The following is a 22,700-nucleotide window of genomic DNA, read 5'->3' as shown; positions in this document are numbered from 1 at the left end:
ACACCATCGGCGCATCCGGTGACAAAATCTGCGCCCTATTGACAATCAGGTGACTATCTGCAAAAAAAGCAGTTATTACACGAATATTAATGCTTTAATTTTCAATGACTCGTAACTATTGTAGAAATTAAAAGCAACCCATTTCATACATACAAAAACAAAAACACAAAAACTTCTTTTAAACAGGTTTTTATTACATATTAAAAGAGGCACATAATGTTGTTTTGTTATTTTTTAATTTAAGTCCCATCTCTGCTATTTGCTTTCCGTTTCTACAAGTATAAACTGACTAACTGATTCTAATTAAACTCTTGACTAGCCTACAGGCGTCTGTAGCCCTTTGAAACCTGAGCAAATTGGTTTGATGTCATTCAAAAACATAGGGGGAAGGCGACAAGCAACTTAAGAAGAAATGGCCCCAAAATTAACAAAAAAATAAATAAAACATTAGGAGAAAATTACCTGAAAATATGAATTTTTTTTTTTAAAATAAAGAACAAAGACAACCAAGGAAATGACCTTGAAAAAGTGCTGAAAAATGTATATTTATTTAATATATTTAATATTATTTTATTCTTTATATTATATATTTTATTCTATTGTTTTATTTTTTTATTCTGAGCAAAATACTACTACTACTACTACTACTACTACTCCTACTACTACTACTACTACTAATAATAATGATAATAATAATTATTATTATTATTATAAAACAAATTAAAATAAAATGAAAAAGAAATTGTAGCCACACTGGTCTAATAAAAGGGTCTAGGCGTCTAATTAGGGTAAGGCTTATATTTGTAGTTTTAGGGTAAATAAATTATGGAACTGTACATGTGTCCAGGTAAAATAAATTGTACTTTCTGGTTCATGATAGAATTTCTTGACTCCCATGCAATTGAAACAGGCTACCTGAGCCTGAAAATAGACGTATAAAATATGTTTGTGTAATCACAAAGTGACATAAAGGCACACTTTAATCTCACCTTTACTTTGAAATTAGTTGTTTTTTAACTTCCGGAGGCCCCGCTAGCCCCGCCTCTTTCTTGCCCTCAGCGTCACTCCGATATAAACTCCCTCCTTTGAGAGCTCTCCTCCTCCTGCCAGCAGCAGACCTCCGCTCTGACGACTTCTCCTCGGCTTTACGTAAAGACAGGTGAGTCGGAAATAGTTAATTCGCGTGACTCTTCACTTTTACACGCTCAGTTTTTGTCTGAAAAGCTCGGACACGGCGGTAACCGTCGGTGTAGCGCCAAAGAGACGACAAAGAAACCGGTTCACTCCACTGAGCTAACGTTAAGCTAACAGGCAGTGCGGGTCAGTTGTTTCCCTCCTCCTTAAGTGTTTGGGCCTGTTTCTGGCATTTTCTTTGTCCCTGTGCTGCAGTCTCGCAGGAGACACTCGTCAGTGCCCCACTCGTTTTGTTCAATTTGCCACCACCTTATTTTACGAAGCACTTTTTATTGTGAAGCTTTGACCTGCAGCACAGCGCTGAACTTTGACCAAACAGTGTCTGCTAATGGCGTTATCTTTAAATCATCAAAGACGGCAAAACATTGTTAGCTTTTGAGGGGTGTTGAGTCATCACCATAGCTGTCAAATAAATTATGTGCACACCTTGTTTATTGTACCTCCAAACTGTAGCTATTCAAGAAGAATAATCACCTCATGGTAGCTGCGAAGGCCTGAATGGATCAATACTATTAAAATAATAATCCTGCATTTCTTTATGATTCCAAAAACATGATTAAAAATACATGTACACTCCACTTACAACACCTGTGTATGTCCAGTTGTATATATCCATTAAGTATCCTCATTGGTTTGTGCTTGTCATGGTTATGTAAGCCTCCTAATATGCTATTGTTCCCTGCAGGCTGAACATGACTTGCATGTGACCATAAGTCTGGATCAGGAACTTTCTGCTCACTATATATTTTTTATCTCTACTCAGTCATTTGCCACCACCATGTCTGCTGGAAACGCTAAGATTGGCAACCCTGCTCCGGCCTTCACAGCCACAGCTGTAGTGGATGGACAATTCAAAGAAATCAGTCTGTCAGACTACAAAGGTAACTTTTACATTGTCCACACACACCACTGGTAGTAGTGGTATTTGCACATTTGTTACTATCTCTGAGAATTTTGTTATTTGCTTATGCTTGTATTTCTTTTTTAATGTCATATCAATGGTTGTAACAATAGGCCACTTGTAAGGTATACCGTGATATGAAAATTGATGGTTATCATACTGTTGACATCTGGCTATCTGCTGTATTGAGGAAAAAAATGCAACTCGACTCAGAATCTCACCTTTGTTTTAGTTATTTTCACTTTTTTCATTCATTCTCACACAGCAATATTTTCTGCACAACCCTTCTTGTACTCTTGTACTGCTTTCAGATGCATTTTACAAATATTAAAAACATTAAACCCTGAGCTAATAGGTGCGATTTCTTTTTTTAAAAAAAGGGAAAAATGCAGCAAGCAACGTAAGAAATGTGCTACCAATTGAAATTAATATATTTCTGATCAAACTAGGAAAAATATTATAATTGCATATTTAAAATGGTGTTACAGAATTATTAGAACTTTGATTTTTTTCCACATTATTTCTTTCTTTCTTTGTTTTTTTTCAAGCTCATTCCCAGATAATTATCCTGAATGTTTTGCTATTCATGCAGTCTTTTTTTTCATTGCTCCCCTTGTTCTCTCCAGGTTTCAAAGTGTTAAAGTTTCATACTCCTGCAACCCCTGTCATATCCAATATGGGTTAGAAAGAAAAAAGAATAAAAGTTGTTTAATTTTTCTTTCTGTGCTCTTCAGGGAAGTACGTCGTCTTCTTCTTCTACCCTCTGGACTTCACGTTTGTGTGCCCCACTGAGATCATCGCTTTCAGCGACAGGGCGGAGGAGTTCCGCAACATCGGCTGCGAAGTCATCGGCTGCTCCGTAGACTCTCACTTCACTCACCTGGCATGGTGAGAATTCCTGCTAACTGTCAGGAAATTATGGCCTGAGTTGTAGTGTAATCTGTGTGATAATTGCATGTAGTGGCAACAGTGGTCCTGAGCAGTTTGGAAATAATACCGAAGCAAATGGGGTTAACAGAGCTGCTTTAACCAGCTTTCTTTGGTATCACAAAATAACCCCCAATCAAGACCGAGTGCAGAGACCGTTACTTTAGAACTTATCACGACTGTGCAGAGAAGCCGACTGATGGAAGATAAACTGATAAACTGATGGGTGGGTGTTTTTACAGCTGTGCCAAAAACATCTACTATTAACAAAGTAATAAAGTTCCAACTACGGATGTCCTGACCTTAGTTAATGTTTTTTTTCCCATTTCTTCCCAATTTCCTTTTTAATTTCCTAAAGTCTCATTTAAAAGATAACTCTTTCCATTACAAAGATTTCATAAATATCATACCAGTTCTGAAAAGATGGGGCGTCTGGCTGAAGCCATTTCTTTGCAATTGCCTTACACACTCAATATTGCAAATAATTTACAAACATCCTTAGTAGTTCAGCGAGAGAAAGAACAACATGGTGAAAAAAAAAAAACACACATTATTGCTCCTGATTTTTATGCATCACTAATTGATTCTTGTGGCAAAAAAAAAGCAATGCTCTGCTTACAGTTTGCGCTGCTGTAATTTAGGGCTGCAGCTAACACTTATTTTCATGATTATTTTCTCGATTAATCGATAAGTGGTTTGGTCTATAAAATGGTGAAAAATCTTGATTAGTGTTTCCCAAAGTCCAAGATGTCCTCAAATGTCCAATGTCCATAACCCCAAATTATTTAGTGCACTGACATAGAAACCAGAAAATATTCGCAATTAAGAAGCTGGAATCAGCAAATTTGACTTTATTTTTCTCAAGAATATTACCCAACCCATCTGATAATTATTAGTCATTAGTTGACATTTAATTTAATAGTTGACAACTAGCTGATTAATTAATTGATTGTTGCAGCTGATCGCACACCTTTGCATGGTGGCATTGCTAATGGCATGACACGGCTCAACAAGTTATCATTTATTATGTATTCCCTCAGTTAAGAATCTGTATCATCTACAGATTGATTATTGGATCTAGAGTGACTATGTCCAAAACACTTGATAAGTAAAAGGCACTTTTTAGACAATTTCAATCCATAAAAAGCCAGAACTTGAGGCTCAGCATACCTCCCTAACCCACTGATCTCTTGTCATAGAGTTTTTCCAATGTGCAAAATATTCATGCAGGAAGACAAAATGACTATAAATGTTTTTTTATTGGCTATTCATATTTTATTTTCATTCCTCCAGGACCAACACACCAAGGAAGGAGGGAGGTCTGGGTAAAATGAAAATCCCCCTTGTTTCAGACCTCACCAAGTCAATTGCCACAGACTACGGCGTGCTGAAGGAGGACGACGGCGTCTCATTCAGGTCAGACAGACAGCTGGTGTGACTGTTACTAGAATATCTAAAGCATGTTGAGAGACTAAACAATGTAGATTTAACAATTACTGTTATACATTTAAGCATCACATATTTTGTGTGCAGGGAGGGAGCAGTAACATACACATCTACCTTGCCCTCCATGCAAAACCCAGTGTTTGTGCAGCACGGGACACTAGTTAAGAAATGTCTGTAATTTGTGCTTTTACAGGGGTCTGTTTGTGATTGACACTAAGGGCATCTTGAGGCAGATCACCATCAACGACTTGCCAGTGGGTCGCTCTGTTGACGAGACTCTGCGCCTCGTCCAGGCCTTCCAGCACACCGACAAACATGGAGAGGGTGAGTAAAATCAGTGTCAGCACTCTCAGAGTAATGGTCTGGCATTACTTTTTAATTTTTTTTATTTGTATATTTATAACATTAAAACAATTCACACAGATCACAAACCATCGACATGCCACAAAATGAGTAAAAAAATAAAAACAATACAAAAACAACATTGAAATAAGACACAATTACTAACAAAAAGCAAAAACACAGTAATTGTGATCATCAGACTTTCAAAAATGGCCATAATGTTTTTAATTTTCTTTCATAGTCTTTCACTTTTCCCAGTGCTTTGGTGTTTTTGGTCCTCATTTGTCACACATCTGTACAGGAAACTTCAAATCATAAGAAAATATAGGTGTGAGTGATTTTTATTATTTTAATGTCACAGTGAGATTCCCCAGTATAATATGACGTAACCTGAACTTCATGGATCGAGCCTCCACGCAAAGGATGTGATCAGAGATGGGAATATTTCTGGATTTTGTATTTGAAAAATGTGTTTAATATATTATTATAATATTTTGTAGTCAGAAAAATATGGAAGCAAACACGAGACAAATATATATATATATATATATATATATATATATATATATATATATATATATATATATATGTGTGTATATATATATATACACACACACACACACACACACACAATTCATAGCATTCAAACATTTTTGTATCTGAATTTATTTGTCTTGATCACTTTTGCATTTTCAAAATCTGTATATGAATATATATTTTCATTGTTCATAAATTCAGATCCAAAAATTCATCCTTTAGAATAAAAAAAAAAAAAAAGAAATAAACATTTCGTAAGGACTGAACCAAAAGACAATTCAGGAGCAATCAATTATTTACTTGAATGAATATTAAGCTGCAAAACGACTAAAGATTCAACTAAAGTTTCGACGCACACTGCATCTTCATCTGAGTCAAAGACTCTGAAGACGCAGAAGAACCACGGCGGTAGTGTAGCTTCAGATGATAGAGCAAGACCACCGTACGTCAAGCAGCTTCAGCATCAGGTGAGGGAGAGCCCAGGAACCCCGACCCCCAACAGCTTCAGCATCAGGTGAGGGAGAGCTCAGATCAACAGTTTGTAATGTTAAAATATCAAAGAGTTATTTAACACAATAATCTGTTGTCAGTGTTTGAAGTGTTCAGCTAAATTTTGTTGTGCATTTTGAAATGAGTATCCTCACTATGCAGGATGTTAAAATGTGCCATCTCTGGACTGCAGGAAAGGGGCCTCATATGTTTGAGTTACAATACTGCCGATAATTGTAGTTTGTAAATCGTCCATCTAACACAGATGAATAGGCCAAACCAATATCAGTCAGCCTCTATTTCTAACTAAATGCATTATATCGGTGGCCTTTGCATCAGCTCAGAAAAAATGTATCAATAACTGCTCCTCCTGATGACATCAGATAGACAGGCAATGAAGTCAGAGAAAACAGTGTCTGCATTACTTTCTGTTCATGGTTGAAAGCTCCTCAGCCTCAGACATTTGATTTATTACTATGGACCTTTGTCAAGCCACCCCCTTCACCAGTGATACTCAACTTACGGCCCATGGGCCAATTCTGGCCCACAGTAGGTTGCCTGATGGCCCCCAGACCATTTTCTAATTCATAGTGAAAATAAATTGTTTTCACACTGCAAAGTTTTTTGTACTTTTGAATGCAAATAGGGGCGAGAGTGCATTAAAAAGCCAAAAAAAAAAAAAATAGAGCTTGTTTATTTATATATATATATATATATATATATATATATATATATATATATATATATATATATATATATATATATATATATATATATATATATATATATATATAAGCCATGAATGTTCTCAAATCCTTAAAACACTTGTGCATACACCATTTTCTGGGCTACTGTGACTGGCCCCTGGCCTCCTGTCATTTTGCAAAAATGGCCCTCGGGCAAAGCAAGTTGAGTATTCCTGTCCTACGCCCTCTCCCCACCCACTTCCACTACGTTTCCACAGTCATGCTAAGTGTCCACCACATTAAAAGCCGTCCCACACCAACCAGCAGTGATGGAAGTGGGTTATAAAACCCTCTTAACAGCGAGTCTGCACTGATAGCAACTTATTGACCACGTGCAACACTGAGTTGTGTTCATCATGAAGACGCTCTGTAAAAATAAAGTCATGTGCGACTACTCTTATGAATATAAACTGCTCAGACTAAAAGAGACATTAAATATAATCAGATGTTAGCATCGTAAATGCTACAGTGTTGTTAGGATCAAATGCTCCCTTATCTAGTCTCTATAAATCAGGAACTGTTGCAAAAAACATGCAGCTTAAATATCAGTGAAAAACAAGAAGATATTAACAAAAGAAAAGAAATGTCTCCAAAGAATGTCAGGACTAAGTTTTATTTCTATTTATGTTTAATTTATTATCCATTTATCGATTTATTTATTTTAATGACAAACTAAGCCTAGCCTATAAAAGCCCACAAAATTAGGTAAACAGCAGCACATAGCCTACAGATCAATTAAAAGTGATACAAATATTAAATCAATACATATAAAGAACATAAAATAGAACTAAGTTTTAATTTTCTGCAAAGTATTTTCGATAGCTCCTTTTTCCACCGCAGACTGAAGTTTATCCCAAAGCTTACTGCTGTATTTATACCCTGAACTTTGATGGAGGACGCTTTATTTAGCTTTGACAGTGACGCTCTGAGACAGAGTGGGAGTGGGTAGGGTCAAAGTTTAGGAGAGGGGCTATGACTTCACTGGTGCACTGCATAGATTTGTAGTGTCATGGTGCTTTAGGTCTTGTTTCTTTTTTCCTTTTTATGCATGACTTTTCTTAATGTAATTCATATCTAATAGAAATGCTTGGTGCTAAGTATTATTTTAGATAATTTGTACAACTCACCTCACACCTAGCTGGAAAATGATTTTTTTAAAAATGTTATAGCCTGTAGCTATAAACCGACTTAGTGGACTTATTCTGTGGACATAGCCCTGTGTTATTGGTTTACCCTCCGGGGCAATCACATATGTTCTTTGTCCTCTGTTTATGCAAAGTTCAATGGCCGTTACTTAAGCCTTGTAGTAAACTTTGTCACTTCTCCCTCCCTGCAGTGTGCCCTGCTGGCTGGAAACCTGGGAGCGACACCATCGTCCCAGACGTCCAGGGGAGCAAAGCTTACTTCTCCAAGCAGTAAATGTGAAGGTGTTCCAGCTCACTTCCTAACCATAGCACTTGGCCTTCAGATGAGAGGTGTCCCTATGAAGCAGTATCTCATGGCGTCCAATCTAATGTATTAAACCCTGCAAAACTTCAGAACTTGTTAGGTAAATCTTTTGTTGCAAATCTTTATCTTTGTACGTCCAGTGTACAATTGGTGGGGCGACCTCATAGTCTCAAGCACTGAAACTATAGTTGTTTTGTTCCTTTTTCAGAAAAAAATGCTGTCTTTCCTGGCTGTAATTTAATAATTTGCTTTATTAAAACAGTGGGGAAATTGACCACTTGTAAGTTTGTTTTTGTCTGACAAATTTAGGATTGCTTCACAATACATTATGAAAGTCATTCCACTTGTGGCCTCTAGGTGGTGCCACAGGTCTTTCTAAATCTTTTCTTGCTGCCCACCAGTTTGGTGACTTTACATCTTGGAAGTATTACACCAACAGACATTTTTGGGATTAACTTGGTGTATCAGTCCCGGGCTTTGTGCCTGACTGAGGATCAGAACGCGTCACAAGGCCGTGAAGTCTTGGTTAATGTTGGAGTTATTGTGGTGTTTGACTCAGCACAACAACCTGGCATTGCCAAACAGCCCCGTAGCTTATTGGGAAAGATTGGATTGTTGGATATGAGTTAACAGACCTGCATGACTGTCCCGGATACTTCTTGTTGTTTTGGAGAGAATGTTTTTATTTTAAACGATTTTCAGTGTAATTGCAATACTTCTTTTCTTTTGTCTACTGAGAAAGTAATATTGGATTAGGAACTCCAGTCACTGTCTTATTATATGTTATTTTGTATTTGTTATTATTATTATTATTATTATTATTATTATTATTATTATTATTATTATTATTATTATTATATATATTTTATAAAAACTGGGAAAGGGGGAGAGCAGGGTCACTAGAGACAGGGATACAGTTATGACAGTGCATTTTTAGCAAGTTAAAAAGCAACTACGCCTATGCACTAGGCCTTTTTCATGGAAGACATAATGAAATGTTTACAGTAGAAAAAGCACAGGTGTAAATAGTAAACTGTTCCAGATTTCAGGGTCCTTGTACTGTGCATGCTTGCTCGCTGTCACTCACTGGCAGTGGCGTAATCTAACAAATTAATAATATTTAGTTACAGTACTTAAGTGTTTTTAGGGAGTATCTGTACTTTAAGTTTTTTATAATTCTGTCAGATAATTTAAGACATTTATAGAAATCTTATTTATGTAGCAACTTTGAAAGCAGTTGTTCAACTCGGGGAATAATAAAATAAACAACAAGCATGCCAAAAGGAGAGGTCTAGAGCAGTCAAACAAAAAGGCAAGAACAAAATGCATATACTAAAGGTCAATAAGAATAAAGCAAATAAAATTGATAAAACAGGCCCATCTTGAAAGGCAGTTAAAGTACTGGATAAAGTTTTCTGAAATATAATAATAAAAATGCAATAAAAGAGAATAATACAACAATAAGACAACATCACATCATTAAGGATCAAACAAAGATAAGATAAAAGTAAATACATTAAAACATAAAAAGATTGTAAGAACATGATGTCAGATGAATAAAGAACAGATAAAAGCAGTAAAATGAATAGAGGAAGAGATAAAATAATGAATAAATTGAAGTAATATTCTCAGAGGTGACTTAAACTTCTAACAAAGTTATTTTCTGGTAAGATAGCTGTACTTTTATTCAAATGTGTTTTTCAGGTATTTCATCCACCACTGCTGACCTGAACTTTTAAACAGAACGAAAGCCGTCATCAGTGTCATTAGGAACGCCTGTGCTTTTCCTACACTGACAGGCCAAAATATCTGCAGTGACCCTCTGAGTATTTTTCCACATTTTCATCACAGTTTTGAAATCCACAGTGTGTAAGTACATCTTTGGTTATTTTTGATATTTTCCCTTCACCGTACTGTTTTTTTGTTATGTCACATACAAAAAAAAAACAACAAATCATTGGAAAGCTGATTTTCTGGCCTGTTGGTTCCTGCCAGTGTTGGCTGTTTAAATTTTTATTGGTAGCTAGCACAGGAGTCCAAAATGTGTCCGCCCTCCCTGGAATGGCTGGGACAGTAACCCTCGGGCGGCTGGGATAGTATTGTTCATAGTTTTAAGACCCACTGTGACGTCACTGAGTGAATGTTTCTGCATGAACTTCATGTACATTTCAACTCCTTTGCATATTTTTATTGTGTAGAATTTACCTATTTCATGTTTCACCCTCATGTTGTTGCTATTGACTATATTTGGCAAAATTAAACAAATTCAATAGCCTACATAAATCTATAGGTTACATGTGACTTATGGTAATAACGTTGAGCTGACAGGTACGACTAAAATATGGACTCAGAGGACAGCCAAATTCCATATATAATCAGGAATTTATTAAAATATAATCACTTTACAAATATCTGTTTTTCAAACAATTTTTTGGCATTAGTGACATTGTGAATATAGTTTTCAAATTCTTTTTCTTCATTTATTGGAGGAGGGCTGGGGTGTGACTTCTTTTTTTTTTTTTTTAAATATTGACCCTTCCTGAAGCTGCAGATAATACGTTTTTTAGGCAAAATGTAAATTGTCCTTACAGATCTTTTCATCACTCAAGCTGTGTGCACATTGTCAGAATAAGTGCATATTTTATTTAAAGTAAATACAAAATACAACCATATAAAGTTGTACGTCCCTTACCAACGTTAAGATAATAAACTTAAGTACCTCATCAGTACTTAATTTTTTTTTTTGTCTCCCCTGTTTTTCACTATCCCCCTCCCCCCTGATAAATAAAGAACAGTCCTTTCACCCAGAACAAGGTGTCCCAACTGTCTCTGTGAGGCAGATTTTTTAAGAAAACACAAATTGTGCCTTTCACACTTGGGTTGGCTCTAAAAACCTTTATATATTGTAAGCAGACGCCTCCTAATTATTTAGGATTATAATTATTGAAGTAGTAATGGAAGGTTTATTTGTGTTGATACAAAAAATACTCTCTCCTATAATCACTCCTCAGAAACAATATTTCTAACTTTAATTTTTACAGTGTAAATGGTTACTTCTGTGTTATTTGTGGGTCCTGCATATTGTTTGTAACCTCTGCTCCTCGCTATGTCTTTCTGCCAGCTGCTGTTGACACTAATTATTGTAATTTCTAACTTTCTTTCAGTCATCAGACAGAAAGTCTACTCTGCATGTTTGTCTGGAACTTTTTTTTTAACCATTTTTCCTGAGCTGGTGTTCTCACGACTTGTTTTGGGAAATTGAAAGCAGAATGGGGAAACTCCCTTCACTCGAATAAACCACTTATTGACAAACCTCTTCATTTAGACACACACACATACACACACGCACATACATATATATTGCGGTGTGAAGGGGAGCGCTCAGCATTTTTGACGGGCAGTGTAGGAGGGAGTTCCCGGAAACCTTTTCGTTGCGTGACGTTTGCCAGCAAAATTGACCATATATGGAGTGACGTATGTGCGTCAATAGGGAAACAATCCTACGCTGGGACGTCTCCAACGTCAAGCAACTGCCTTCCGAAACTTAACTGACCAGAAGAGTTTGATTATCGAGAATTACCGTAATAAGTACAAAAGCTGACCGTTTTTTTTAAAACTACCAATAAGAAACAACACCACATGTCTTAGTTTCATAATTTCATTTACTTAAATATATACTGTACAAGTAAAAAAAAGCGCATGCTCATCAGGCTCAACCTGACAAACGCAAATAACTTACAGGAATGTGTCACAGATAGCAGTTAAAGTAAAATGTAAACAGGCAAAGCCAAGACGACACTTTTAAAAACTTTTTTTTAAAAATGCCCCAAGTGTTGTAGTCTTTTATGATTTCTGTCGTTTGTCTTTCAGAAACCATACGAGTCCATTTTTCTCATAAATACAATGTACAAAAACATTGTTCATTATATTATCAGTGCAGTTTGTGTCCAGTGTTTTTAAAAGTGCATTGTTTCTTCAGTAAGACTTCACTTTGGGCGCCAACATGAGCTGGCAGCCACTGCTCACATGTGTCATGACTTTCTGTTTGAGTTGGGCCACCTGCTCCCTCAGCACAGAAGCCGTGTTTGACAGTCCGGCGTTGTCTGTTTTCAGCACTTTCACCTTGTCCTCCAGGCGAGAGATGCGCTCCAGTTTGCGCCTCCGACACTTGGAGGCTGCGAGCCGGTTCCTCAGCCGCTTGCGCTCCGCTTTCATCCGGTCCTGGTTCTCCAAATCAATGGGGGACATGGGAGGAGACCCGTCGCTGCTCTGCATGTCAGGGACGGTTTGGGGCTCCTCTTTCAACCCGGCGAACCGCTGCGAGTGGATGCCAGTGCCGGCCAGGGAGTGCTGGAAGTGGTGAGATCCGTGCGCAACGGCCTGGGGATGCTGGTACTGGTGGTGCGGCAGGTAGCTGATGGTGGTGGAGGGGTAGCTGCTGCCAGAGGACAGACTGGGGTTGGTGGTGCAGCTGCTCAAGGTTGTGTACTCGAGCGCTTCTGGCTGCATGGATGAGCCGAAAACTGAGGCTGGAGCCGAGCACACAACTCCGCCGGGGACGCCACAAGCCACGCCACCGATGGACACGTTTGGAGGCGCCATCTGGTTCATCCTGTGCAGGTCGTCCAGTGCTTTAACAAAACCGTCAGCAAAGCCTTCCTGCTCCTCCGTGATCCCGCGGTTGTACAGATACTGGGCAGGTGTCGGTGTGGTGGTGATGACCCCGTTGCTGTTCTGGATAATCAGGCGCTCCAGTTCAGGAGAGGCGAGCTTCAGTGAGTCCGCCGTGCCGGCCGTATAGAAATCACTGTCTGCGCGCAGGTGCTGTGGCTTGAAGTTTGAGTTCCGATATGAATCGGAGAAGTTCAAGTTCATATTCTGCTTTAGGAGCTTGTAGTCTGGCAGGGCTGCGCCTGAATGGCCATAAGCAGAAAGAAACGAGTCGTCATAAAAAGGCTGTTCCATTATTGTGGACATATTTCAAATAAGACAGTCAAATACAAGAGTGCGCTTCAAAGATGCTGTAGCGTCCCAAAATCTCCAGCACAAAGTCCCGCTGTATTATTATAGCCTACTGAAGACCAAAACTATCAAAAACAGAGCAAAACTTCCAAAATAGTGGAACTGTACTGTACCAAGACGTCGATTTGTACCTTTAGAGTTGGATTCAAAGCGGAGTCCAGTGACTAATTCAGATGTTTTGATTCCACTCGTGTGTAGGAGAGTCTTTTCTGCTCTGAGTCTGAGCTCCACTCCTGTTTCCTGTTAAATGACAGGCGGTCCGGAGAGCTCCGCTACTTTTATATCATCCGGCTCCACGAGCGCTCCAACCTGCCTGCTGATTGGTTGTTTCCTCTGTGGTCCCCGCCTCCGGGATGTCAGATGCGCCTGATGACGTTGTTGCCGGGAACAAGGACTGTAAACAAGACGAGGCCTATTCGGCGTGAGGGAAACTCAACCCAGGTAAAACAAAAAAACACTTAAAGTGCGCGTCCACACTCTTTAACATTTATTTTCAAGTCCGTGTCAGTGAGCCTCACAGCTCAAAGCAATCCAAAAAGAAAAAAACACAGTGCGCCTTTTTCAATCCTACTGGGACACTTAAAACACTTCACTTTGACTTTCATTCTGACCAGAGGTTTGGATATATAGTCTGGTGCTGAGTCATGCGATCCAAACTGATATCGGACGGTCCATATTTGGGTATCCTGGCGCACCAGTTCCTCCCCGACAGGAGCGGGAAGCCAATCCCATCCTGGCGCGATTCCAGTTCTCCGGGATGTGGGAGGCGGGGGAGGCTCACTGCTGCCCTCCTTCACCCCGCAGGCAGGGAGAGGATGGGTAGGTGGCGTAAACTCTTGGGCGTGATGTCTTCAAAAATGCATGAAGCATAATGGGTGTCTGGCAGAGGAAGACATGTGCTCGGGGTATTAGACAGAAAAAAAGAACACTTTATAAAGATAATAATGGCTGGAAAGAGATCACATAAAATCATAAAACTAATTAAATGTTCACTAAAAGCTGTGTTTTTGCATCAATGTAGGAATATTTGTATCTTTACAAATGAAAAAGTACCTAAAATTCAATTGCAGCTGACTCCAGACAGTTTTCTCCTCTTCTTCAGTGTTTTGAATGTTTTTATTAAACGCACTGAACATAATACCTTCCTATAGAAATGTAAGGGAGCGTAAACACATGATGGAGCCTTTAAGGTATGTGAGAGTGAAGACATGTTCCCCAAACTGAACACCTGTTTGCTAGAAAGACGTCTTTGTCTTCTTCGTATGGTAATGACCTCTGAATCACTTCCCAGAGGGCCATGTGCCCACGCATGTTCATATCGTCTAGTTCGACTTTCCAACTTTCTGCTACCTACCTATCCTCAGGTCACATGTGTGTTTTTTTCTCATTATGGCAGGAACTTATCCATCTTTTTCTTTTTTCCTCAAATCCAGCACTCTTTCTTGAATGTTTTAATTTTAGGGATGGCTTGATACTCAATTTTGACATCAGTGTTGGTTCAATATATAGCCTATTGTAATAAGTTTTTTTTTTTCTTAAAGAGCGACATAAACTCGCACTGCTCTATATTTAAAGTTTGTATTTTTGGACGGGTTGAAGCGATGTAACTGCAGCCGCAGGTTGCCTTCAGCATTTTCTGTCAGACATCAAAAGATATAACATTACAGAAAGAATGGCGACCAGGCATAAAAGTTTTGTAGTATTTCTACAAAATAAATGAACAAAATTTCCTGTGCAAGCCTGTTAAACTTGCATTTAGTAGCTAATCTCTACAGTCTGTGCAACAAAAAAAGGTAAATCTAAACCCTACCCACATTTGGCATGGGCGTTTATTTTGGACTGTACTTTTTCATTTTTATTTTTTTCTTCTTTTCTTTCTATTTTTTGCAGGTTTTCAAATACTTGATAAGAATTATATGCAAGTTCATGAATATCGACATTGCTCATAATGCCCATTCTCAAGGGCACAGGTTTCTTTTTATGCATGGAACATATATAAAATCGGGGATTTGGGGATCCTCTGCTAGAAAAAATTTGTGCATCAAACACTTATTTTCTAGTATTGTGGTGAGTTTTATGCTTCAATTTCTGCTTTTTCTGCATGATTTATGGTTGTATGTCTTATGGTGTATAATGGAAGTATCACACAATTGCAATGTCAGTGAAAATGCCCAACTTTAACAATATTATCTCCTGTGTTTTTATACAACAGAGTCTTCTGCTGGTCTGCAGGGGTGTGCAAACATGACAAGGGAGACATCAGCAAAGACACGTAGCAGATAATGAGGTAATTACTGTAGCTTTGCACTCACACTGTGTTTATTGTCTGTGCAATTTGCCATTTTACAGCTTATTTTATTTAGAGCTGTAAAAAAATATGACCCTGATATTGTCTGTAGAGATACTCCAGGGGACTCACAAGAGACGGATTTAATAAGAATGGCCAAAGCCAAAGCAGCAGAAGCCAAAACATCCAGAGGTCTAGATAGATAGATATCTTTAATGTCATTGTACAATTACAAAAAAAATAAGTCATGGGTCAAGCTCCAGAAATGCAGGATCCTACATTTCCCATAATGCAATTTAAAAGCATTGTTCTTTTGAATCTCCCTGCATCAAAAATGCCCACTTCTACTAAACCTCAACCTCCCTCGGCATGGCCTGTTGATAAAAATGTGTAACTGTTACACCAATGTGAAGACAACACAATGACATCACTATGACATCGTTTACGTTATTTTCTCAGACTTTATAAGCCACAGAAGAGTCCCCTTTTAATGTGTATGTGATGGCCATGTCTAGTGGTCATACAAATTTAATTTCATTTGATACGGATTTGTTATCTAATGTCTGTAAACAGATTACGTAAAATGCCACAGAAATGTTGCACATATACAGACACAACTCAACACAAACGGTGTAGTATACAATATGCAGTATAAATGTTAATTAAAACACAGGGTTGCTTTATAGGTTAATTATTGACACCGCACTTAACCTAGTAGCAGCAGCATAAAGTTGGGAACTTCTACTGTACATATTCACAGCTGCCAGGTCTTATTCAATTTGTCAACAGGACCTCATAAAAAAAATCTGACCTTTTCTAGTTTAAGGTGCTGCATATACCATCTTTTATCAACATAATGTAGGTAGAAGGTTGAGCCTCTTTCCAGTTCAGTAAAATTAATCTACACGCTAAAAGGGTTAAAAACATTGCCACAGTTGAATAGAGGACTGTCCTCTCTTAGTTCATTTGATGCAGAATTTGAGATGAAACTCGTCTTTTTAAGTTGTGTAAGGGAGTTTCCATCATATATTAAAAAAACAGGATGACCATTTAACCTTTGCTGTCACCCTTGGACCAATACACATTACCAAAAATGATAAATTAAGTGTACCAGTTACACTGTCCCTCCCCAGACCTGCTGTATGTTTTTCAGTAACATCGCAGGCATTAAGCAAGTCTTTTCGCATATCTGAAGCAACATTATCCCGTGCACTTCCTCAGTTTATGGGAGTTAGAGGTCGCAGTTTGGTCATGTGGTGGTTAGTTAAGGGCCGAGCTCCTTCCACAGAAACAGTGGTGTGATGTGTCTCCTGTCAGTGAGAAGAAACATCAGGGGAAGCAGAGAAACAGAAGTAGTTTCAGGGAAACAGTGTGAAGTATCACTCAGTGGTCAGTTCCAGTTTCAGAGTGACCTCATCCACTTCACTAAAGGTCACTATAGTCTCAAAACAGTGCACACACGTGGTTTGATAATGATAGCCATTGCTCCTGATCAGATCATAAAAGGAAGCTGATACTTGTAATTTGATTTTTAGCTTTTCTTTGACAATGTAACTTAAAACTTGATAAAGTGGGGATGATATAAGAGTCTTTTTGTGCTTGCCATTGCTAAATTTGCACACTCTAGAAGCTCTATTATGGAATATTTACATGCAACTCTCCTCTCTGGGACCTTTAATTGGCTCTGAGGCTCTGAACAATTTCTTGCTCCCTTGCGCTTGATTACATGCGGCTATGCACCAGAATTCACAGAAGCACAGTTCAAACACCTCATACATGCAATTCTGTCACTTTCTTTGAGCTCTGGTGTGATTCAGGTTGACAGCAGGACAATAAGTAACAAAAGCCGCTGCGAAAATGTGAAGAAAAAATAACCACGAATGCAACAGAGGAGGGTATAGATGCAATCAGCCACAGGGGTACAGACGGCGCCTGTGGCTGAGCCACATAAAGACACCTTTTCTGTTCTTCATTGGATGTTAGCACATCACTGTGGTACGTGATGACTGCTGGCTGTGCCCGGGAGAGAGGATGAGGGCAGCAGAAGTGAACTGTGGGAGGCAGAAGCCCACAATAGCAGACATTAGAGGAAATCATTTAATTTGTCACTTTGTACTCTACAAGTGCGTCAGTTATAAGAAAGTCTATAATGTCAACAACACAACTATACTTTTTCAGTTATGAATCATGCTTCCTAATTTTTTTCTTTTTATTGAGAATTGAATGATGTGGCAACAGCGAGGTGTCACGCGTTTCACGTCATCTCGTAGATTTGAGCTTAATGTGGGGCTGTTACTTGAACTACAGATTGTATTTCCACATTTTCCTATGCCCACCACCATGGATGCATATAGAAAACTGGATACAGAGTTGGATATGAGGCCCTGTTCATTCCTATGAAAGCAGCTTAGTGGCGCATGAAGCATCGAGTATAAAACCGAACATAAAATTACCTGAGTCTTCTACATCATCGGGTCCATAGATAAAGTGCACTGCAGACTTTCGCGAGCAGGCGTAATACTGTTTCCTGTTTTGTAAAAACCAAGGCTGAAAAAACTGGGATCAAATGGCTAAAATAAGGCAGTGCCGGTCAAACTCAAACCAAGATTCTGCTGCTGTGTTGCCTATTTCTAACCTCAGATGTTTTTGTTAACAGGTTTTAGTTCACATTTAACTGGAATTATGGATCATTTGTTACCAGCCGGCTGCAATATTGTTCTGTTCTTTGGAAAAACAACCAAACTGAAATTGCCTCACCTACCAGCGGGAGGGTTTGTCGGTCCTGTGCGACACAGAGCACTTTGGTAGTTGTATGTTTTCTACCTCTTAAACAAAAGTGAATGTGTTTTTCTTGTTGTCTTTGGTCACATAGCACCAATTTCAAAAGCATTTCTACCTTTTTATTGCATAATGACAAGATCATCTTTCCAGTGATGAGAACTTTAAGTACTAATTCCCTATAAGTCAGTGTGAGATAGAAACAAATATTTCAATCAAAATAGTCAATTGGGGCGGCACGGTGGTGTCGTGGTTAGCACGAGCCTCGCAGCAAGAGGTTCCCTGGTTTGATCCCGGGTCGAAACGGTGTTCGGTCCGGAGTTTGCATGTTCTCCCCACACCTGCGTGGGTTCTCTCCGGGGTCTCCGGCTTCCTCTCCACAGTCCAAAGACATGCAGGTCAGGTTGATCGGTGACTCTAAATTGCCCTTAGGTGTGACTGTGAGCGTGTGTGGTTGTCTGTCTATACGTGTCGGCCCTGCGATAGTCTGCGATCCAGGGTGCGATAGTCTGGCTGTCCAGGGTGTACCCCACATCCGCCCGATGACAGCTGGGATTGGCTCCAGCCCCCCCACGACCCTTGCGAGGACAAGCGGTTACGGACAATGAATGAATGAAAATGGTCAATTGGATTTACAAAATGAATACTTTTTGTAATAGCTAATATTTCCCTCATCTTGCATGAATATTAACTTACTAGGAAAAAAAAACAACTTGTTTGTCCTTCACTCATTTCAAAGACAAAACTTTCTGAAAAACGCCTAAAAGCGGTTGATGTTCATTTGGCCTTCATCAAGACTTTAACTCCCTCCTTTCCTTCTCGCCTCCCACCACAATCTCCGCAGCTTATTCAGGCACTAAAACACTGGCCGGCTCTATTAAATGAACCAGAAATAACGTCTCTCCTGCATCTTTGGCAAGGTCTTCCTCGCTGGAAGCTCGGTGACCTGGAAGCGGCCTGTAGGTGTGGTGAGTCAGGTAGGGGTGCTCGTCAGGGCAAAAAGCAGGCTGTCCCCTCGAGGACAGGACAGCTCACTCCCTCACACAGCATATTAAGTCAGAAGACGGTTAGTCAGTCCTTAAAGAGTGTGTGGGTCACTTAAATTAACGCTAACAAGCAGCCATTGTCAATTTCTCTCTCTCCCCCACTCCTCTCCTCCATGAAACAAACCTCATCTCTGCACCAAAAGCCTTTTTCTTCTTCTTCTTCTTCTTCCCCCCTCGTCGTTATTTGGCAGCCCGTGGGAAATTGAACCGCCTTGTGCGTGTAATCGCTTTAATGAAGGCATGTTTAATCAGCATATTCTTCGTCTGTAGCTCCCAGATAGTGCCAAGGAGCCTTGTAGCGACGAGAGACCTTTAGCACAAGACAGGATGATTGCTGGGGCCAAATGAGTGTGGCAGGAAAAGACAGTCGGACCCAGCTGTCCCCCCGGGCTGACGTAACGCATATGGAGCTGTCCTTCCCACTTCCCCTCCATCTACATGGATGCTTAAACTCCCTGTCACTCTGCCAATCTGTAAAAAAGGCAAACGGCAGGAAGTGGGGGTTTAATTAGGTCTAATCTGATTTTACATGCCCATTTGGTTTATTAATTGAGCTGGCTCATTGTTGCCTTTTTTTTTGTTTGAGAAAGACAAAAATATGCACTTAATTATGAGTGGGGGGATGAAACTGTGAGCATAAAGATGTCAACTATGAGGTGAACTATTTTAAATTATTGTTTTGATATATTTCAGTTGATTGGAAATTGTTTCCTTTGTCTTTTTCCAATCAGTTACATAGCAGCTAGACTTTGAGTCCACAGCAACATTAGCAACTATTGAAATGGTAACTTGGTCCTTTTTCAACCTGGACTCTATTTTGTCTTCGTACCTAAGTGACAGATCTGGGCGAAAATGTCTGAAACTGGTTTTGACAGAACAGGCTGCAGTGTAACCCCTTTGGGCATTTGAGCAACTTCACTGTACATCCACTAAGAGTGCTTGTTTTTTTGTCATTGACAGGCTCAAGGTTGTTATTCTGTCTGACAACATTATGGAGAGGACCCCTGCAGAGGTCGACTTCTTTGTTAAAGAGTAATATCCTTTCTATCTAACCAGAAACAGACTGAAAATCGCTATCATCAAACCCACAGAGGCCCGTTTTAAATATATAGCAATTTTATCATCATAAAACACCCTTTATTCAAAGCTGACACAAATTAAAACTCACAAAAATCATTTTTGTTCATCTTTTCACTGTTCCAAGAATCACCAACTTTGTTGTGGTTAAAATAAACCCTTACAGTAATTCACCCAGTTTCATGTGAAAATCCTGGCTCTATATACACTAAAATTTCTGTTTTTTTATGGAGTCTGGTGTGTTTTCTGATGGCAATTTAGCAGCTGTTCCTGGTTAAATAAAAAGGAAGTTAATCTTTTACAAAAATGTGTCTGTAGAGGGTTTTGCATTTTGTTGTCAGTCACTTAAAATAAAACTCTGAGCCTCTCAGTGGCAAAAACAAGCACTATGCACTGTGCAGCTATAAACCAGTCAAAAGCAAGACAAAAACAAGCACAACATAGAAAATAAGCAAAAATTTAAAAGAGATTTTTATTAAGTATAAACCAGTATAAGTATAAACCATAAAACTGTGATTGTAAGACACTACATAAAGCGCATACTAAAAAGGTAGGCTTTTAATTTACTAGCGTCTCAAGAAATGCACATCTTTTATGACATTGTATCTGTTAAATCTGTTTATGTAGCCGACATATGAGTATAATGCAGTCATCGAAGGAAACTGCTTCCTGATAAAAAAAAGAGAGGAAACCAGCTTTTTATGTCTCTTATGGGAGAAGTGCGTCAAGTTGAGGTGAGCTACAACAACAAAAAAAGGTCTCACACAGGTCAAGGACTGATGTCAGTGATAGTAATAGTTAAGTGACACAAATGAGTAGGAACCAAACACTCCCTTTTCTGCAAATACACCCAAACAGGACACATCATGTGTTTGCTGTTAAACTTAGGCTGATATACTGTAAATGACTAAAAAGCTTGTCACGACACTGTGATGTTGTTGAATGTGGTTTAGCCTTTTTGCATCAGCAGATATCATAAATAAATTACATTTCCCAAACAAGTAGCGCCATCTAGGCCGTTCTGGTTTTGCTTTAGACTTAAAAACTGGATTCAGATTTGTTCTAAATTGGTGATTCAAGGAAGAGAGATAGGATGTACTGCGGATGTTCGATTTTTGTCGCTGGCTGAGAGTTCCTCTTTGTGAGAAAATAGGAGAAGTGAATATGAGGTGGCAGGGGGCCAGGGTGGATAGGGTTTGGGCACACCGCATTTTCATTTCCTCAATAAGTTGCGGTAAAGGGCCAGCTGCGGTGCCAGTGTGGCAATGGCTGCCTTGAGAAGAATCAAGTTAGCAATAATGCTAACGGACGCACAGGATCAGCTGAGAGCTGTCATTAGAGGCTGCACATGCTCTGTGGTGCTTTGTGTTTAATTTAGATGTTAGATAAGATTTTCAAATCATACCACCTCTACCTCGATTGACCTTGTTAAGTTGCATATTACTTAATGCTGTGTCAACTTCATTGTTCACAATAATAGTAATCACATGCAGTGTGTGTGAAAATTTCTTCATAATATTTTGTATCATTAAAAAACATTTGATGTTTTCCTCCTAATGTACTCCGTGTATGAATTTGTGACAAGTTATGTTGTTGCATATCCAGAGTACATTAAACATGTTTTTTTTGTCCCTTTTGATTAATCAATGTTTTCAAGATGAGGCTTTGATGAAGAAGAATCTCAGTTTTTAATAGTCTCAGAAAGGAAAAATCTGAGATTTTTTTCTTATAATACATGACAGAAAATACTTGTTAAAAACATAAAAAAACTGAAAACTATATGATAATGAATTGTGGACTTGGATGTTAAACTGTTTTTCGCCATTTTCGTTTCCAGGATTATGGCTGGATTATGATGCACTGCAGTTGTCATTAACGTAACCTCTACCTTACTATATGAAAACCAATGTCAGAGTGCATAGCATCTCGTTCTTCCCCTGTGTGTGAGCAGGGAATTTCTGAGCTCTTCCAATGTAATGATCACGTGACTAAACAACTAAATGCCACAATCATATATGCACAAAAAAAAGATTGTGGTCAGGATTGTACCTCCCTGCTGAAAAACAGCCTTAAACTGGTTGTTTGACTGGCTTAAGGAATGTTTTCGCATATTTTTTTTATGATTTAGCTGCTCATACAAGCTTGAGGTGGTCACTAGCTATTTTTTCCAGTTTTTTGAAGCTCCTGTAAAACTGAAACCAAATCAGTGTCCTTGAGTACAGAGAAATAATGGTGTCATGAGGAGAAAGTAGGAAAAGCAAAGGGCATTAATCAGTTCAGTCTCTGCTGTCTTGGGATATGCAGGTGGTGTCCCACCCAGCTAAACAACAAAAATCACCAAGAACTGGGTCAGGACCATCTAAAACCAGCTAGAAAAAACTAAAACCAGTTACCAGCATAAGCTGGAATTTGTTATCTGGCCTGTTGGCAGTTGCGGTGGGTGCTTTGTGCTAACGTTG

General features: G+C 38.9%; 3 protein-coding genes across 4 annotated transcripts in view; 2 read left to right on the top strand and 1 right to left on the bottom strand.

Moving 5' to 3' along the window:
* The first annotated feature begins 1,008 nt into the window (after nt 1-1,008).
* Nucleotides 1,009-8,305, top strand: prdx2 (peroxiredoxin 2). Its single transcript, XM_042485171.2, has 6 exons — nt 1,009-1,159; nt 1,958-2,075; nt 2,830-2,983; nt 4,316-4,438; nt 4,662-4,792; nt 7,919-8,305. Exons 2-6 carry the CDS (start codon nt 1,973-1,975, stop codon nt 7,999-8,001), a joined length of 594 nt encoding a protein of 197 aa, XP_042341105.2. The 5' UTR covers nt 1,009-1,159; nt 1,958-1,972; the 3' UTR covers nt 8,002-8,305.
* Nucleotides 8,306-8,459: 154 nt separating this feature from the next.
* LOC148190038 (protein Hook homolog 2-like) overlaps nt 8,460-22,700 on the top strand; it is a 49,178-nt gene continuing 34,937 nt past the window's right edge. The window contains exons 1-3 of the mRNA XM_088073760.1: nt 8,460-9,900; nt 13,308-13,494; nt 15,266-15,340. The gene's annotated coding sequence lies outside the window, so the exon portion shown is untranslated. The remainder of the gene's footprint in view (nt 9,901-13,307; nt 13,495-15,265; nt 15,341-22,700) is intronic.
* On the bottom strand, nt 11,676-13,345 carry LOC121942353 (transcription factor JunB-like). Of its 2 annotated transcripts, XM_088073752.1 has the most exons (2): nt 13,185-13,345; nt 11,676-12,944 (listed from the first exon to the last, which is right to left on the bottom strand). In XM_088073752.1, the coding sequence occupies exon 2, from the start codon at nt 12,904-12,906 to the stop codon at nt 12,007-12,009; it is 900 nt and encodes a 299-aa protein (XP_087929878.1). In that variant the 5' UTR covers nt 12,907-12,944; nt 13,185-13,345; the 3' UTR covers nt 11,676-12,006. The 2 variants fall into 2 exon arrangements, with proteins under 2 accessions (XP_087929878.1, XP_042341469.2); XM_042485535.2 differs by having other exon boundaries at nt 11,676-13,314.

The sequence above is a fragment of the Plectropomus leopardus genome, chromosome 3 (genome assembly GCF_026936395.1).
Source record: "Plectropomus leopardus strain MGB_pleo_1.0 chromosome 3, ASM2693639v1, whole genome shotgun sequence".
Lineage (NCBI taxonomy): Eukaryota > Metazoa > Chordata > Actinopteri > Perciformes > Serranidae > Plectropomus > Plectropomus leopardus.
Note: the sequence above shows the minus strand (reverse complement) of the source record. Positions and strands in the feature narration are given on the sequence as shown.

Bases quoted from the DNA above. Each gene is read 5' to 3' on its own strand.
- prdx2 (XM_042485171.2), top strand. From the start codon at position 1,973: ATGTCTGCTGGAAACGCTAAGATTGGCAACCCTGCTCCGGCCTTCACA. The intron at 2,076-2,829 runs GTAACTTTTACA...TGTGCTCTTCAG, and splicing joins CAGTCTGTCAGACTACAAAG to GGAAGTACGTCGTCTTCTTC. The intron at 4,439-4,661 runs GTCAGACAGACA...GTGCTTTTACAG, and splicing joins GACGACGGCGTCTCATTCAG to GGGTCTGTTTGTGATTGACA.
- LOC121942353 (XM_042485535.2), bottom strand. From the start codon at position 13,008: ATGTCCACAATAATGGAACAGCCTTTTTATGACGACTCGTTTCTTTCT.